The 19,544-nt window shown below is 35.8% G+C and overlaps 1 protein-coding gene across 15 annotated transcripts in view; it reads right to left on the reverse strand.

Moving 5' to 3' along the window:
* Window positions 1-5,590: 5,590 nt before the first annotated feature.
* Window positions 5,591-19,544, reverse strand: part of DLG1 (discs large MAGUK scaffold protein 1) — a 283,086-nt gene continuing 269,132 nt past the window's right edge. For all 15 annotated transcript variants that reach the window (XM_087439816.1, XM_087439818.1, XM_087439817.1 and 12 more), the window contains 3 exons: window positions 19,120-19,229; window positions 8,380-8,471; window positions 5,591-7,427 (listed from right to left, as the gene is read on the reverse strand). In XM_087439816.1, coding sequence (XP_087295942.1) covers window positions 7,321-7,427; window positions 8,380-8,471; window positions 19,120-19,229 — 309 coding nt within the window. In that variant the 3' untranslated portion in view covers window positions 5,591-7,320. The remainder of the gene's footprint in view (window positions 7,428-8,379; window positions 8,472-19,119; window positions 19,230-19,544) is intronic.

A 19,544-nucleotide genomic window follows, 5' to 3' on the forward strand; every position in this document is an offset into this window, starting at 1 on the left:
TTAGTTTGGGTGGAGGACCCATGAAGGTCATTGAGGAGAGAAGCACAATCCAAGCTGCATCTCAGGAAGTCATCTGGTGGATGACTGGATCAGCAAGGGAGCAAGGTAGAAGCTGGGAGATGACATAAGGGGCCACTGCAACAATCCAGGCCTGGGGTAAGGGCGGGTTAAGGACCTGGATTAGAGTGATGACAGTGGAAATGACAGCAAGAAAAACATTAAGAAACAGTAGTATTTGGTGACTGGATATTTAGGGAAGAGAAATGTCAAGAAGCACTAAGGTTAAAACTGGGGTGATGTATAACTATTCTTAGCAACAGGTAGAAAAATAGCTAAAAGGTTAGTTAAAGCTTTTTCCTAGTAAGGCTAAGTGAGGAACATCACAGAAACTAGATCTGAACCAAGCAGTGACTTTTCAGAGAAAGAAAGGGACCTATCATTGAGAGAGATCTTTTCTAGTCTTAATACCACTAGGGAAGTAGATATTTTTGATCAAACGACTCTCACAAGTTTTAGAAAACGTTCTCGTACAGATTTACAGTGTGGAACATATGGGACTTTCGTCTTGTCTTTAGCCCTCCCATCTGTGAGGTAAAAGAACCTAATTTTAGACATCCTAAAGAAAGATTACATCACCGCTTCTAATCATTTCTTCCATCAGAAAATTAACTATATCTTGTTTCACATGCTAATTTCTTTGTGCACTGACTTCTATATAGTTAAAAAAAAAGTCATTCTACTGTAGTTAAAAACTGTCCAAATGAAATTGGTCATTAACAGTTGATTAGCAGAAATAGGGATGACTATATGCTCAATTTGAGTAGTTTATTCTTACTTTGGGTAAACACCTGTAGTTCCTAAGGTTTAGTCTAGAGCCAATTTAAAGGAGTGACCTAATCTTTTTTGAAAACACACACGTGAGGAAGCAAGTCATACTGTGATAAGAAGGGAAAAGACCTACAAGGCAGAGTGCGCTGTCTGCATGCAAAAAGGTCGTGTGTCAGGCCAGCCTCAGTGGCCTAGTGGTTAAGTGCAGTGTGCTCCACTTCAGTGGCCTGGGTTCGGTCCCTGGGCACGGACCTACACCACTCGTCTCTCAGTGGCCATCCTGTGGCTGCAGCTCACATACAAACATACAAAAAGAGGAGGACTGGCAACAGATGTTAGCTCAGGGCGAATCTTCTTCAGCAAAAAGAAAAAAAAGACCAAGTGTCAAACCAATCAGGGGGCCAGCTCCAGTTCAAGGATTTCCTAAGTGTGCTGCACTAGAATTAGATTTCTGTTAATCACATAGTAATATTTAAGAGGCAGAGAGGTTACCATCAGAAGAAAACTGGTAGTTAATAATTTTAAAAAAACAAACTACAATCCTTTGGTGTTCAACCAACTAGATTTTCTCAAAAGATCAGGGCTGTCTCCATGGACTGTTTTCTAAATTTTAAGCCTATTAGAGAATCTCACATTTCACAAATGGCTGTTTTCATTTGTTGCTCAGACTATTTTGTTCTCATTTACTACTGTCCTAAATGGCCTACATCTAATTCTCTTAGGACACCAGCAATGAGAATCTGGCACCAGTCACTGGCACATCCAGCTATTGGATCATCTCCGTGTTATTCCTGGGAATCTGAAATTCTAAAAATTCTGAATTGCTTATTCTTGCAGTCTCCTACTTTAGGCACAAGTTTGTTCTGTAACCAGGCTCTTGGTATCTATTACTCTGCATTTAGGATGATAGGCTCCTGTGCAACTGCCAAAATGTGTGGATGCTCACAGTAGAGATGGAGGTGGGGTTGGGGAGGGCCTGTCATGGCTGTCAGATCAGAAACCCATTTCTGGTTCTGCTCTTTGTTCCTGCAGGCCTGGAGTTGCAAACAAGTATAAAAATATAGTGGGAAAACTGGAAATAATCCCAAAGTCCTTTAATCAGTGAATAGATAAATGAATTGTAGCATATTCATTAAATGAAATACTACACTACTGAGCAATGAAAAAGTAAACTGTTGATAGATGCAGCAACATGGATGAATCTTGGAGGCATTTTGCTAAGTGAAAGAAGCCACACCTCAAATGCTACATAAGATCTGACTCCATTTATACAACATTCTGGGAAAGGCAGAACTATAGGCACTGAGAAAAGATTAGTGTCAGAAGGTTGTCAGAAGTTGGGGGTGGGAGGAGGTATTGACTACACAGGGGCAAGTACGAGAGGAATTTTTGGGATGATGGAACTGTTTTGTACTCTCAATTGTGGGGGTGGTTACATGACTCTATGCGTGTATAAAACTCAGAATTGTACACCATCAAGAATTTTACTGTACATAAATTAAAAAAATTTTAAAATATATCTAATAAGAAAGTTAGGATAGCGGCTTCCCTTGGAGAAGGAGTAGTGACAAGGAGGGAGCTGTGGGGCACGCCTGGGGTGCTGGTCATGTTCTTTTTTTTGAGCTTCATGCTAGTTGTTACATGGGTGATGTTGGTTTGTAAAATTTCATTGAGGTATATGTACACTTAAGATATTAATACATCTTATATATGTAGGTTATACTTCAATAAAAAGAAGACAAAAAAAGATGGTGGGAGAGAATTCTAGCCTTCACTGTCCTCTGGTCTCCTTCCTCTAATTCTTCCTATATCTGTTTAGTTTACTACTACTATAGGTAATAGAAACCGCTAGAAAAATCAGTGTTGAAACTCTCCCCGGTCAGGTTGGTACCTGTTCCTAAGTCTCAAACAATAATACCACGTTACGTGACCACCAGTTCTGCTCACAATGCTGTTTAGCAGACCAGGATTTGTTTTGCCAGCTCTCAGGTAACTATACCTGGGGGTGGAATGGAGAAAGAGCTGGTAGTGGAAAGTCAAGGAGAAAGCAGTCAATGAGTAAGTAGTGACTACAGTCACACATCACTTAACGGCGGAGATACGTTCTGAGAAGTGCATCATCGGGTGCTTTTGTCCTGCGAATATCATAGTGTACTTACACAAACCTGGCCAGTATAGCCTACTACACACCTAGGCTGTATGGTACTAATCTTATGGGTCCGCCATTGTATACGCAGTCCATCATTGACCAAAACATTAGTTATGTGGCACATGACCATACTCTATTCTTAGTCAAATTGAATGAAACAGTATGTATCTTCCCTGGGCAATTGACGTAGTCCTTTTCAGACCCGTTTCTAGACTCTCAATAGTTAAAGTTTAAGAGAATTGCTAGGGACTGTTGGGTCTAGCACTGTGCAGAGATGTGACATGGCTTATGGAAATCTTGATGGCTTCCAGTTCCATGTTTAAGGTTGGGAGTTAGAGTAGGTCAAAGTCACACCATCCCTGACAAAGAGTAGGTATCCTCAGAAGAAGAGATGAGTAAACATGATTATAAGGACTGAAATGTAAATAATTTCTTAACTAAAATCTGTCAAGGAAAGTTTCTCTATAGGTAATGAAGAATGGTGGACCATACTCTTCTCTCTCTGTCTTCTGCTACCAAGCACAAACACACTCAAGAGCAAGGGGAAGAACAGGTATTGAGTTAAGTATCAGATGCTGTGATTGGTGTTTTGTACACACTACTTTATTTAACCCTTATAACAATCTTGCAAAGTAGTCATTCAAATCCCATTTAAAATATGGCAAAATGAAGGCTCAGATTAATGTATACAAGGGGAGTTAGAACAATCCCAGGATTCTGATTCCAAAGGAAGAGGGAATTAACTTTCAGAGTATAGTATGCGCTAGCCCCCTTCAATGTAATCTTATTGGTTCTCAAAATATCTCCATTTTACAGACAAGTAAACAGAAAGAGTGATGACACGACTTGCCCACGGTTAGCTACATAACCAGTAAGTGGCAGAGCTGGCATTCAAATCGAGATCTGATTCCACAGCCCACATTCTTCACATTTGGTATTCTGCTGCCAAGGCCAAAGAGAGCTATACTGTGCAATTCTGGAGGGAGATGAACGGAATCTTCAACATCGGACTGAAATACCAGATAATCTAAAACTTGGGTCAGAAAAGTGACATTCATGTTTTTCCCTGACATCTTACAAAGCCAAACACCTCAAAAAACCTCTTAAATTTACTTTCTTGTTATCAGTAATTCAAATCTCGAGGGACTGAGTAACCAAGCAAATTCAGTGCACAGCATGGGAGGAAAAGAAACTGTCATAGTAGAAAAACCACTGTTCCAGAATCCAGGAGTTAAAGGTTCTAATCCCGGCCCCATTCCTGATCTGCCGTGTAACTTTAAGACACAGGCATCTCTGGGATTCTGTTTCTCCACATGTAACTTACGAGTATTCAGGGCAGAGAATCCTGGAAGGTAACTGTTTACTCTCATACTTTAGAAAACAAATTTTCCTCATTAGTAAAGTCCCCAAGTTGCCATCTTTGGAGTTTAAATACTATGTAGTGACTTAGCAGGTATTTGTTAACCAGAGTGTATTCTGCTGGAGTGAGCTCTGCAAGCTTGCTTCCATAATTTTTTAAAGAGCCCTGGGCAGATACAGAATAGGTAAGCAACCAGAAATGTGGAGTCACATTTAAGAGGTTTTTATTTTTGCCAACTTAAGGACACGAAGAAGCATATTAAAAAATAGGAACTATTTCATAAACCATTTGAAATAGTAATATTCCCTGTGTATTAGAATAGTGGACTTTTTTCTAATGAATACTATTCCATTTTTGGTTCTAAAGAAGTTCTTTCTTTGTATGTCACTGTGACAGTGCTAGGCTGACTTGTTTCTGAGAAAGAGTCATTTCAGCTGTGATGGGAATGACTTGTTCTACGGGTCTGTCCTTACTTACTGTGTGACTCTGGGCGAGGACCTTCATCTAAGTCTTTCTTTATCTGTAAAGGGGCACTAAAATAACATAATTTAAGTCACAGTGCCTTACATAGTAGGGACTGAAAAATGAGGCAGGATGTCAGAAAGAACCCGGGGCAAAGAGACTTGGATACAAATGCCAAGCATTGCCACTTACTAGCTAAGTCATCCTGGACAGGTGATTTCACTTAAGCCTTATAGTGGTGCTGGTAACTCTTTTTTAAATTAAATGATAACATACTAAAGTAGTTGTTGCATAGTAGTATTAAGCAATTACTACTTTTACTGCTAATTCTATACAATCTAGAAAGCTGCACAAAAGTTAGTATTTCCTTACAAAAATAAGCACTTAACAAGGACATCCAGAAAGCAATGTAATATACATTTTAACACATAAATGGCATCACTTTATATAATCTCCTGATATTTCACAACATGTGACCAGTAAATACTTCAAAATGGCTTATGCTGGGGTCTTGCTGTAAGGTGATTTCTGGGGCTCTTGACATCATTTTACAATGATTTTCTTCTACTATGTTTATGTTTGGTAACAACCTACTATATTTGGTGTTAACCGCTATATTATATATTTCAACATGTTAACATAGTTCTGAAACCTACAGAAAAAATTTTTATTAGGCTGCCTAATGGCTCTTGAATTCAGTTTATAAATTACATGATGCCCAAAATTGCTCCAAGAAAATGTTAGCTTGTAAAATAATTTTTTCTTTCAGAATTCAAGACACATTTAACATATGGATTTTACAATAAAGTTTATTAGCTGTTCTCCTCTTTCTCATAAATGGAATGGATAATGTTGATAATTCTTTACAAACCAGTACTCATTTGTTTAAGAAACTGTAATGAAGAGGTTGTCAAAAACACATATTTAATAACTCCAAAAAAGCAATGGGAAGCCAAACAAAATTATTAATATAAAAGACCAGAGAAACTGATTTCTGAAATCATATCTGCGTTTCACTAAAATTTCTTAAAATTGCTCACCATAAAGATCTGTGCGACTCTAGTGCAGAGCAGCTACGGGAGATGAAAAGGTGTGCAGTTTGAGGGGAACACACTCACACACACCAGGCTTTTCCCTGTTGCCTATTAATGAAAGGAGGGGAACTGGAGGGAGAGGCAGAGGACCAAATCCAAACCCGATGACAAGAACAACAGCAACAACAACAAAAACCAGGAGCCATTTGAAAACTTTTGTAGAAAAGAGGAGAACACGCCCATACTTTTACTTGTAATCTAATTTCCCTAAAGGTTTCTTTCCACAACCACCATACCCTTGTTCTCAGTTCACATGATTAAGGAAGATAAAGTCTAATCAATTAATATTTAATTTAAAAACCAAACAAAAAGTTAAGAGTAGGTGGCAAAAGAAAAAAATATATTTTAAATATATATATATGTTTGTGTGTGTGCAACTATGTAAAGAAAGTAATTCCCATAGTTACAGAGTTTAGTTAAAGAAAGTTTTATATATATTTATATATATATATTTTATTATAACAAAATAGGCAGTTATTGTGGGTAAAATATTCATTAAAATCTGACCCCTAAGAATACATTTAGAGTTTTAGACTATGAATTGGACTCCTTTTCCATTGCCATAATGATTACTACATCACCACTGTAATGTCTGTTTTACCTGTATTTATGTCTATGAAATTTTCTCAACCTTATGTGTAAAAGGTGAGCTCCCCTAGCACCTAAACATGGCCTCAATTCAGAAAATGTGATGATCGTTATGCATGAACAACTTTTGGAAGACACTATAAATAGTGTTGCACAAGTAGATTAAAAACATTTAAACATTGCTATTCCTAGCAAATGTATCAAAAAAAAAAAAAAACCTTAAACAAGACTTTAAGAACTCTTATGAAAAATGAATATTCCCTGTGAAATTATGCAAGTTAACCCAGACAATAATTTTGAAATTAAAAAACACATATTTTCCTTATTTGTCTATAATGAAATATTTGCTTTGATAACAGAAGTCAATTGAGAAAAGGACTTGAGAGCTAATATATTGGCCAAACCATGCTATTAAAGTTAAGCGTGCATTGTTGCTCAAAGTTTACTAAATCACTGATTAAAACCACTGTTCTTTCACTTATATTGAAATTTGAAAAGAATGTATATAAAGCTTTTCTGAAAATCTCTTAAAGTTACTTTCCCTTAAACATTAAGGAATTTTACCACAATTTCCCCGTCTCCCCAAATCCTTAATAGCTGGTCAGGCCACTCCATCTTCAGTTCTGAAAAATGGCCACGAACCAATAGTGACATAAAATAATACAGATGCTACAACTGGAAGGAGACACTAGATGTCAAAAGTAAGTGCAGCTGCAGACCATGATGGGTGGGATATGGTGCAACATGGAAGGAGTACTGAAGATAGACTCCAGTAGGAAAGGGCAAAGAAGTGTCAAAGAAAATAAGATGGTAGAAAAGAGAAACAGAAACATCAGTCCTCATAGCTTTTCTTTTGCTGGAACCCAGATGTAAGGACCAGACTGTTCTTCTATGATCTGCTTCACTTGGTTGTAAATGTCTTCCAGCGTATCTCCCTGTACAATAGCTGTAATAATAGAAACAAAATCAGAAATCTCCATTAACTGTCTGTCTTCACCATTACAACTATTGGTGAAATAGTATACGTTTAAATCTTAGAAACAGTTACTCATCCAGGAAGAGACACCATTTACATATTGTTTGCTCAGTAAAAACTGCTCATTTCACTAATTTTCCTATTTGAAAAGTTTAAAAATTTTTATTTTAAAAATTGATCATAAAGTAAGATTTGGTGATTTTTACTTTGGTTTGTGTATTTGGGAAATATACGCTGACATATTTAGAGGCAAAAGGGCATCTGTCTGCAACTTACTCTAAATGTTTCAGAAAAAAATTATAAATGTGGGGAACACGGGTGAAGAGTATATGAGAATTGCTGGTACTATTCTTATGCTTTTTCTGTAAGTCTGAAATTACAAAAACAAAAAACAAAAACAACACAGGGGTTACAATACCATGACACTTAATGGTACTTAGTGTGAACACCAAATATAAGCTGATCATTATTTCAAACAAACAACAGTAACGACAAAAACCTGTCCAAAGATACCTAAGGAATAATTTAAAGGACAAAAGGAATGAGAGAAGATTATTTGGGAATTGCTACCCACTCTTTTCTTTTTAAACAAATAATACATTAAAATGGGTCAAAATTTATAATGGATAAAAGAAAAGTCAGTTTCATAGAAGAAATCAGGCCTGAATCTATTTTTCTCCAGTCAAGTATGAATTATTCCTATACATGCTGTCCTAATCAACAATTTAAGAAACTACGAATTTCAAGATTCCTCATCACCACTGCCTAGCTTAGATGAATTATTCTGAAAATGACAGGACTAATTACTACTAATTACTACTGGAAGATGTGGACATAGTTCAAAATACATTTCAATGGGTCAGTTCATATGGTTCTAAAGCAAAATTCTACCATAAAGGGCAGTGCCACATGTGACACCAACCTGTGAAATGTTCAGTAAATTCTTGTTCCAGTTTCATGGCTCTCTCAAATGTCTTTCTGGCTTGTTCTTCTGTCAGACGCTTATTCATTTCCCTGTACAAATACATTTAGAAACTGGTAATTACTACAGTATAATACTTTCTGAAAAAAGACAACAAAGGAGATAAGACACATAAAACACAAAATCATGAAAAGCTGAGCTCTGTCGAGAATATGGATGTCATTAAAAACAAGATTCAGTCACTAAATATATAGCTTTACACTTGGAATGACAGAAGGATTCAACACAATTTTGCATTGGCTCAAAGCAGCCAAAAAAACTAAGCATTTGACAATTTTGACTTTGATGAAAATTTCATATTAAACTATGACTTACAGATCTACCTACTAATTTATAGATAAGAAAGGGGACACGTGAAAATGTTAAACAACACTACGAAAAGGCAATCGGCAAAATACAGTCTAGGGAAAACTCAGCAGAAGAAATGACTTGGTTTTTTCAAAAACTAAATACAAAAAAAAAAGATATTGAGGAAGAAGCTATAGATTAAAAGACTTATCAATCGTCATGAATAGACCTTATTTGGAACTTGATTCAAACAAATTAAAAAAACATAAATAAAACTTACGAAACAATAAGGAAAATCTGAACTGATGATGTCAAAAAACTTCTGCTTAAGTGTAACATCACAGTGATGTTTTTTAATAAGGAATTCTTATCTTTCAAATATATACTGAAATATATGGATGAAATCATACAATGTCTGGGATTTGTTCCAAAATAATCTGGAGCAGAGGGGTAAGGAAGTGAGGGGATAGATGAAACAAGACTGGTCATAGTTGATGATTACTGTTGTAGCTGGATGATGGGTATATGGGAGTTTGTTCCCAACTTAAGAGGGAAAGCTTTCAATAATTCACCATTAAATACGATGTCTGCTTTGATATTTTGTAAATGACATTCATCAGATTAAAGAAATTCCCTTCTATTCACAGTTTGCAAAATGTTTTTGTCACGAATAGATGTTAATTTTATCGAATGCTTTTTCTGCATTTATTAAAATGATGATATGCTTTTATTCCTAAAATGTTAATGTGGTACACTACACTAATTTTTAAAAATTATGGTAAAATATACAGAACACAAAAGTTACCATTTTTAAGTTTATAGTTCAGTGGCATTAGTAATTTCACATTATTGTGTAACCATCACCACCATCCATCCCTATTGTTCTTCTCATCTTGTAAAACCCAAACTCTGTACCTATTAAAAATGTCTCCCACTCTCACTTCCCCTCAGTTCCTGGCAACCACCATTACACTTTCTGTTGCTATGATTTTGACTACTCTAAGTACCTCACATAAGTGGAATCATACAGTATATTGGCCTTTTTGTGACTGGCTTATTTCACTTAGCATGATGTCCACAAGGTTCCTCCATGTTGTAACATATTGCAGAATTTCCTTCCTTTGTATGTATAGACCACATTTTGCTTATCCATTCATCTACTGATGGACACTTGGGTTTCTTCTATGCTTTAACTATTGTGAATAATGCTACTATGAACACGGGTGTACAAATCTCTCTTCAAGATCCTGCTTTCGATTCTTTTGGGTATATAACCAGAAGTGGAATTGCTGAATTATATGGTAATTCTATTTTTAATTTTTTGAAGAACTGCCATATTATTTTTCACAGTGGCTGTACCATTTTACATTCCCACCAACAGTGCACAAGAGTTCCAATTTTTCCACATCCTCACCAGCACTTGTTTTCTTTTCTTTTGATAGTAACCATTCTAATGGGTGTGAGATGATATCTCATTGTAGTTTTGATTTGCATTTCCTTAATGATTAGTGATCTTGAGCATCTTTTCATGTGCTTGTTGGCCATTTGTATATCTTCTTTGCAGAAATGTCTATTCCAGTCCTTTGCCCATTTTGAATCAAGTTGTTTGGTTTTTTGTTAAATTTTAGGACTTTTCGATATATTAATCCCTTATCAGATATATGATTTGCAAATATTTTCTCCCATTTTGTGAGTTGCCTTTTTACTTTGTGGATAGTATCTTTTGATGCACAAATTTTAAAAAATTTTTAGGAAGTCCAATTTGTCTCTTTTTTCTTTTGTTACCTTGCTTTTGGTGTCATATCCCAGAAATCATGGCCACATGTAATGTTGTGAAGCTTTTGTGCTATGTTTTCTTCTAAGAGTTTTATTGTTTTAGGCCCTTCATTTAGGTCCTTGATCCATTTTGAGTTAATTTTTGTATATGGTGTTAGGTAAGGGTCCAGCTTCATTCTTTTGCATGTGGATATGCAGTTTTCCCAGCACCACTTGTTGAAAACATTGTACTTTCCCCCATTGAATCGTCTTGCATCCTTGTCAAAAATCAACTGACCATGTATGGGAGGGTTTATTTCTGAGCTCTCTATTCTATTCCATTGCTCTGGATATCTGTCTTTATGCCAATACCACACTGTTTTGATTACTGTAGCTTTCTAGTAAACTTTGAAATTGGGAAGTGTGAGTCTATCAGTTTGTTCTTTTTAGAGACTGTTTGGCTAATTGGGGGGTCTCCTGAGATACCATATGAATTTTAGTATGGGTTTTTCTTTTTTCTTTAAATTTTTTATTCCTTTATTTTCCCCCAAAAGCCCCAGTAGATAGTTGTATGTCATAGCTGCACATCCTTCCAGTTGCTGTATGTGGGACACGGCCTCAGCACGGCTGGAGAAGCGGTGCGTTGGTGCGCACCCAGGATCCGAACTCAGGCCGCCAGCAGCGGAGCGCGCACCTAACCGCTAAGCCACGGGGCTGGCCCAGTATGGGTTTTTCTATTTCTGCAAAAAACATCATTGGGATTTTGATAGAGATTACACTGAATCTGTACATCACTTTGGATAGTACTGACATTTTAATGATATTAAGTATTTCAATACATGAACATAAGATCTATTTCCATTTATTTATATTTTAATTTCTTTCAGCAATGTTTTGTAGTTTTCAGTGTACAAGTCTTTCACCTCCTTGGTTAAGTTAATTCCTAAGTATTTTATTCTTTTTGATGCTATTGTAAATGAAATTGTTTTTCTAATTTCGTCTTCAGATTGTTCGTTGTCCATGTATAGAAATGCAACTGATTTTTTTTTGTGTTGACTTGCTGTGCTATTTTGCTGAATTTATTAGTTCTAATAGCTTTTATGTGGAATCTTTAGGGTTTTCTACAGATAAGATCATATCATCTGCAAACAGTGATAATTTTACTTCTTCCTTTCCAACTTTGGATGCCTTTTATTTTTTTTCCTTGCCTAATTCCTCTGGCTAGAACTTCCAGCACTATGTTGAATAGAAGTGGTGAAAGCAGGCATCCTTGCCTTGTTCCTCATCTTAGAGGAAAAGCTTTCAACCTTTCATCAATGAGTATGACATCTGCTGTGCATTTTTCATACATGGCTTTCATCATGTTGAGGTAGTTTCTTTTTATTCCTATTTTGTTGAGTATTTTCATCATGAAAGGGTGTTGGATATTGTCAAATGCTTTTTCTGCGTCAATTGAGATGATTCTATGTTTTTTTCCTGCATTTTGTTGATGCTGTGTATTAAGTTGATTGATTTTCATAAGTCAAACCATCCCTGCATTCCAGGAACAAATCCCACCTGCTCATGGTGTATAATCTTAATACATCGGTGAATTCTATTTACTAGTATTTTGTTGAGGATTTCTGCATCGATGTTCATAAGAGATACTAGTCTGTAGTTTTCTTTTCTTGTAGTATATTCATATGACTTTTTATCAGGATAATGCTGGGCTCATAAAATGAGTTAGGAAGTGTTTCTTCCTCTTCAAAGTTTGAGAAGAATTGGCATCAGTTCTTTAAATGTTTGGCAAAATTCACCAGTGAAGCCATGGGCTTTTGAAGGTCTAGGGCTTTTCTTTTCTGGGAGTTTTTCATTACCAATTCAACTTCCTTACTAGTTATGGGTCTATTCAGATTTTCTATTTCTTCGTGATTTAGTCTTGGTAGGTTTTGTGTTTCTAGAAATTTGTCTATCTAGGTTATCTATTTTTTTGGTGCACAACTGTTCATAGTACTCTTTTAATCCTTTTTATTTCTGTAGAATTGGTAGTAATGTCTCCACTTTCATTTCAGATTTTAGTAATTGGAGTCTTCTTTTTTTCTTAGTCCATCTAGCTAAAGATCTGTCATTTTTGTTGATCTTTTTGAAGAACCAACCTTTGGTTTCATTGATTTCTCTTGTTTTCTATTCTCTATTTTGTTGATCTCTGCTCTAATCTTTATTTCCTTCCTTCTGTTAGCTCTGGATTTAGTTTTTCTTTTTCCAGTTCCTTAATTTTGTAAAGTTAGGTTGTTGATTTGATGTCTTTCTTGTTTTTTAACACAAATCGCTATAAATTTCCCCCTTACCACTGCTTTTGTTGCATCCCATAAGTTTGGTATGTTGTGTTATTGTTTTCATTCCTAAGTACTTTCTAATTTCCCTTGTGATTTCTTTTTTCATCCATTGGTTGTTTAAAAGTGTGTTAATTTCCAAAAATCTGTGAATTTTCCAGTTTTACTTTTGTTATTGATTTCTAACTTCACCCTGTTGTGATCAGAAGATACTTTTATGGTATTTATCTATTAAAATCTATTGAGACTTACTTTGTGGCCTAACATATGATCTATCCTGGAAAATGTCCCATGTGTACTGGAGAAGAATGTATATTCTGTTGTTGTTGGGTAGGGTGTTCTGTATATGTCTGTTAGGTCTAGTTGGTTTACTGTGTTGTAAAAGTCCTCTATTTCCTTACTTATCTACTGTCTGGTTGTTCTATCCATTATTTTGTGAGTGGGGTATTGAACTCTCCAACTATTATTGTAGAACTATCTATTTCCCCCTTCAGTTATGTCAGTTTTTGCTTCAGATATTTTGATGATCTGTCATTAGGTACATAAATGTTTATAATTGTTATATTTTCTTGCCATATTGAATTTTTTATTAATATATAATGTCCTTCTTGTTGCATGTAACCTTTTTTGATTTAAAGTCTATTTAGTCTGAAAAGTACAGTTACAAACCACTGTTATAACACTAGCTTTATAACTGCTCATGTATTTACCTTTATTTAGATCTTTATTTCTCCATATGGCTTCAAATTACTATCTAGTGTCCTTTCATTTCACCTTGCAGGACTCCATTGGGCATTTCATGCAGAGCAGGTCTATCGTTACGAAGTACCTCAGCTTTTGTTTTGTCTGGGAATGTCTTAATTTATCCCTCATTTTATTTTTGTTTTTGTGAGGAAGATTAGCCCTGAGCTAACATCTGCCAATCCTCCTCTTTTTGCTGAGGGAGACTGGCTCTGGGCTAACATCCATGCCCATCTTCCTCCACTTCATATGGGATGCTACCACAGCATGTCTTGACAAGTGGTGCTTCAGTGCATGCCCGGGATCTGAACCCTGGGCCGCTGCAGTGGAGCATGCGCACTTAACCACTACGCCACCAGGCCAGCCCCTCTCCTTCATTTTTAAAGGACAGTTTTGCCAGATATAAGGTTCTTGGCTGACAGTTTTTTTCTTTTAGCACTTTGAATATACTGGCCACTGTCTTCTGGCCTCCAAAGTTTCCTATGAGAAATCTGCTTATAATCTTATTGAGGATTCCTTGTATGTGACGATTCACTTCTCTCTTGCTGCTTTCAAGATTCTCTCATTGTCTCTGTTTTTTGCAAGTTTGATTATAACATGTCTCAGTGTGGGTCTCTTTGGGTTCATCTTTCTTGGAGATTGTTGAGCTTTTTGAACGTTTGTATTCATGTCTTTCATCAAACTTGGGAAGTTTTCAGCCATTATTTCTTCAAATATTCTCTCTGCCTTTCTCTTTTCTAATTCTGGGACTCCCAGATGCAAATATTCATCTGCCTGACAGGCCCTTAGGCTCACAGGTCCCTTAGACTCTGTTCACTTTTCTTCAATCTTTTTTTCTTTCTGCTCATCAGCCTTGATAATTTCCACAGTTCTATCAGGTTTGCTGATTCTTTCTTCTGTCTGCTCAAATCTGCTCTGAATCCCTATAGTGTATTTTTCATTTCAGTTATTGTACTTCTCAGCTCCAGAATTTCTTTTTAGGTTTTCTATCTCTTTATTGATATTTCCAATTTGTTCACACATCATTTTCTGGACTTTCTCCCCATCTTCCTTGAGTTCACTGAGAATCTTTAACACAGCTGTCTTAAAAGTCTTTCTCTAGTATATCTGCCATTAGGTCTTTTTCAGGGAGTTTCTGTTGATTTATTTTTTCCTTTGAATAGACCATACTTTCTTGTTTCTTTGTATGCCTCATGAATTTTTGTTGAAAACTGGACCCTAGAATCTTACAATGTGATAATGCTGGAAATAAAATTCTCCCTCTTCCTAGGGTTTGCTTTTTTAAAAAAATGTTGTAGGATGCCTCCATGTCAGGGATAAGCCTGAAGTATACACACTTAAGGTCTTCTCAGGTCCCTTCTGAGCCTATGCCTTTCCTTGGGCATGTGTAGTGATTTTCTAAATTCCCCCATATATATGAATGCCCTAGTCTGGCTCCCAGATAGGGAAAAAGAGAAAGTAAAGTGGGGGAAGAAAGGCACTAGCCCCTTGTTACTTCGGCCCAAGGGGTAGGGGCTTGCAACAATGGCAGTGGGGTTTGCAACAATGGTTCCCTGCCTCTGTGTCTGCAGCTCTACAATCAGAAGCAGCACTCAGCTATCAGAGCACAGATCCCCAAAATTTGGAGGACAGGATCCTTATTGCCCACTTTGGCACCTACAAGCTTTGTGCAAGCTGCTCAAGGAATGTGTGCACAGCTGCCTGCTATGGGGATGAAGGTGGGGAGACAGGTAGCTGCTACCATGCTAAGAGCCAAAATTAACCAAAATTAACCATTCAAACCTTCCCCTAGAAGCTGCAAGCCTTCAATAGACTCCCAAATTCCAAAATAGTCACATTAGACAGATTCTGCAAGTCCAATTATTGTCTAGGTGGGGAGATGTATTCCTGGTGCTACCTACTCCATCTTCTCTATAGCTTCACCACTGATTAATTCTTAAATGTTAAACTAGCCTTGCATTCCTTGAATAAACCCAACTTGGTTGTTATGTTTTACTTTATTTTTTTTTGTGAAGATTAGCCCTGAGCTAACATCCATTCCCAATCCTCCTCTTTTTGCTGAAGAAGATTGGCCCTGGGCTAACATCCCTGCCCATCTTCCTTTACTTTATATGAGACTTCGCCACAGCATGGCTTGACAAGCAGTGCATCTGTCCGCGCCTGGGATCTGAACCTGTGAACCCCGGGCCGCTGAAGCACAGCGGGCGAACTTAACCGCTACGCCACCGGGCCAGCCCCTATTTTACTTTATTTTAAAAAATTGTTTGATTCAATTTGCTCAAATTCTGGTAAGGATTTTTGCATCTATGTTCATGTTAAGACTGGTTATCACTTTCATTTCTTGTGAAGTCTTTGTCAGGTTTTGGTATTAAATTAATCCCCATAATAGATGTTAGCTCAGAGCCAGTCTTCCTCAGCAAAAAGAGGAGGATTAGCATGGATGTTGGCTCAGGGCTGATCTTCCTCACCAAAAAAAAAATATTAATGCCTATAAAATTAGCTGAAGAATTTGTATAAGACTGGTATTACTTCTTAGCTTTTGGAAGAATTCAGCAAGTCCTCCTGGCCTAGTGTTTTATTTGTGGAAAAGCTTTTCATGGCAGAATCAAGTCCTTTAATTGGTACAGGACTAAATTTTCTATTTCTTTTTTTCCTTGTCTATTTCTTTTTTAAGATTTTTTTGAAGTTTTTTTTGAAGTATAACTTTCAAACATAGAAGAGAAATATCATAAATGTACAGCTAGATGAATTTTCACCAACTTACATGTACCTGTGTATTTAGTACCTAGATCAAGATATAGAACATTACAGCAGCACCCTAGAATCTGGGTGTGCTCACTCCAGTCACCAACTTACCCTCAAAGAGTAACCTCTATCTGAATTCTATAAGCAGTGATTAAATTTGGAATCACAGAATATGTATAAATGGAATCATGGAGTACATAGACTTTTAGGTCTGGATTTTTTTACTCAAATTATGTTTGTGAGATTCTTCCATACTTTTGTGTATAGTTGGAGATTGCTCATTCTCATTACTGTAGAATATTTCACTGTGTGAATATGTCATAATTTATGTATGTCTTCTCTGATGGGCATTTGGATAAAGTTTTTGATTATTTTTAATAGTACTTCTGTCAGTAATCTAGCACACGTCTTTGGTAAACATATGTAAGCATTTCTGTTGAGTATATATCTAAGAATGAAACTTCTGGGTTCTAAGTTATGTGACATATGTTTAGCTTTAGCAGATACTATAAACAGTTTACCAATGTGGATGTACAAATTTACATTCCTATCAGTGTTATGAGTTTCAAATGCTCCACATCCTTGCCAACATTTGATATTTTCTGTTCTTTGCATTTTAGCTATTTTGGTGTGTGGGTGGTAGTATATGACATTTTGGTTTTAACTTGCATTTCCATAATTAATTGAGAACCATCTCATAAGTTTATTGACTATCTGAATATCATCTTTTGTGAAGCATCCAAGTCCTTTGCTCATTTTTCTACTGGGTTGCCTGTGTTAACCTTTTTAATGTCTACTGGATGAGTAGTAATAGTCCCACTTTTATTCTTGATATTATTTATGCTTTCTTTATTTTCTTTTCTTGATCTTTCTTATTAACAGTTTATAGTATTTTCAAAGAAAACATTTTTGGTTTTGTTGACCCTCTCTACCATATGCTTGTTTTCTATTTCATTAATTTCTACCTTCTTTGAATTTAATTGACTGGTCTTCTAACTTCTCAAGATCTTAGATTGTCAACATTTATTTCCTAATTATTTGACTTCTAACATTCTTTCCTAATATTTAAGGTGATTTTCAATCACCAAGGCTACTACATGCTCCAAATTTATTTACTTGGCAATTTCATTACCATTTAGTTCAAAACATTTATTAATTTATGCTGTGATTTCTTCTTTGACCCATTCAGAAGAATAACGCTTAATTCCCAAATATATGGGGATTTTCTAGTGATCTTTTTATTACTGATTTCTGTTTTAATTTCATCGTAGTCAGAGAATATTTGTTTTCAATCATTTGAAATTTGTGGCTTAGCGTATGATTAGTTTTGTTAATTGTTCTATGTGCACTTGAAATTGATGTGTAAATTTTGCAGATGTTGAGTGCACTGGTCTACATATGTCAGGCAGGTAAGGTTTTTAATTTGTCTTATTCTATAGCCTTACTGATTTTTTATTTGTTTTCTTATTCTAGTACTTCCTGACTGATGTGTTAAGTTGTCCCATTATGACTGTGAAATTTTTTTTTCCTGTGTAGTTGTCAATTTACATATATACTTTACGTATTTTGAGATTGTGCTATTAAGTGCAAACAAATAAATATAAATAAAATATATATAAATATATCTTCCTGATGGAGTGAACCTTTTATTTTTATGGACTGTCCCTTTTTATCTCTAGCAATGTTTCTTGCCTTAAAGTATACTTTGATAGTAATACAAACCAGTTTACTTTTGATTAATGTTTACATGGTGTGTCTTGTTTCTATTCTCTTACTTTCAGCCTTTCCATAGCCTAATTTTTAAGGTATGTCTTATGAAAGCAACATATACTTGATGGGTTTCATAATACACTATCCTCAAATATGGAACCTTGGCATATTGAATATTTTAAGTTGAACAAATTTGAAAAATGGCAGGTACAGGAAGGACTCTGTGACCTTCCCCTGAAGCAGGTCATAAGATCCTCACACAAGAAGTGACTTCGCTACACCTGGAGGAAAGGAGCATCCTTATCTGTGAAGATGGAGGGACACTGAGAGGAACTGAACAAAGAGGCCTTGCTAAGTTTCCCCTAGTTTACTACTCTTGGCTCATATCCTTTGGTCCTATCATATTTTCCCATGACTTTCCACTCTTCATCAAACCTAGTATAAAAATGCTCAGGTTTAACTGTTTCTTCAGGTCATCCTTTCCTTATGAAGGCTCCCATGTCACGTAAAACTGAAATTAAATAAATTTCTATGCTTTTCTCTTGTTAACTTGTATTTTGTTACAGAGGCCCAGCTGAGAACCTAGAAGAGTAGAAGAAAAAGATTTTTTCTCTTTTCTACAAAAGCAATATATAGTTTATTTTTTTCTTCATCCATTTAGTATAGCATTTTATTAATGAAATATTTGGGTTCATTCATACCACCTTACTATGTGTATACTTTTTGTCCCCACCTGTTCAAAGTTTCTATTTGCTCTTTCTTTTAGTTTAAAAAAATTTTTTTTGCCCTCTATTAGGTAAATAGTTATACATTATTTAATTTTCTTAATGGTTACCCAGAGCTGCACTGCTCAATTTAGTAGGTACTTGCCACCTGTGACTATTTAAACTTACAATTCAAATACATGGTATCTCATACTTTAGTACATTATTGTTGATGATGATGATAGTTAACATCAGAGTGCTTATTTAATCCTCACAACAACTCTATGAGGTGAGGATACCACTACTACCTCCATTTTACAGATAAAGGAACTGAGATACAGAAAGGGTAAGCAAATTACCCAATCTAATAAGTGATAAAGACTGGATTTGTACTTAGAGGCTGCGCCTTATGCATTTACACTTACATGATATTTTCCATGGATTTGGGTTTAATAAAAATGGAGATTGGGTAAAGCTGTGCAATCTGTAATCTCTTTATGGCATTTCCAGACACATCAAGGATACAGTGTTTGCCCTAAAATAGAGGGAATAAAGAAGAAAAACAAGTGAACCAAGTATTTTCAATACTATCAAAGGTACATTTCCTACAGGTACAAAATCTGAATTTTGATATGTTTGGCTCCTGTTCACTTTAAGCAAACTTGTCATTTCTGTTAGCAAATTTCAGAGGGGAAATGAAATGAAGACAATGAATAATGACTATGAATAATTAATTTTCCATTCTCAAATATTACACTTAAAAAGGAATGAAAATACAGTTCCCTTACTCCTAGTTTTCACAGACCAATAGTGTCTCATAATGGCAACCAGTACAGGGTTCCTATCTTTT

Source organism: Ceratotherium simum, chromosome 15 (genome assembly GCF_057802395.1).
Source record: "Ceratotherium simum simum isolate JZ-2026a chromosome 15, ASM5780239v1, whole genome shotgun sequence".
In the NCBI taxonomy this organism is placed as follows: Eukaryota; Metazoa; Chordata; class Mammalia; order Perissodactyla; family Rhinocerotidae; genus Ceratotherium; species Ceratotherium simum.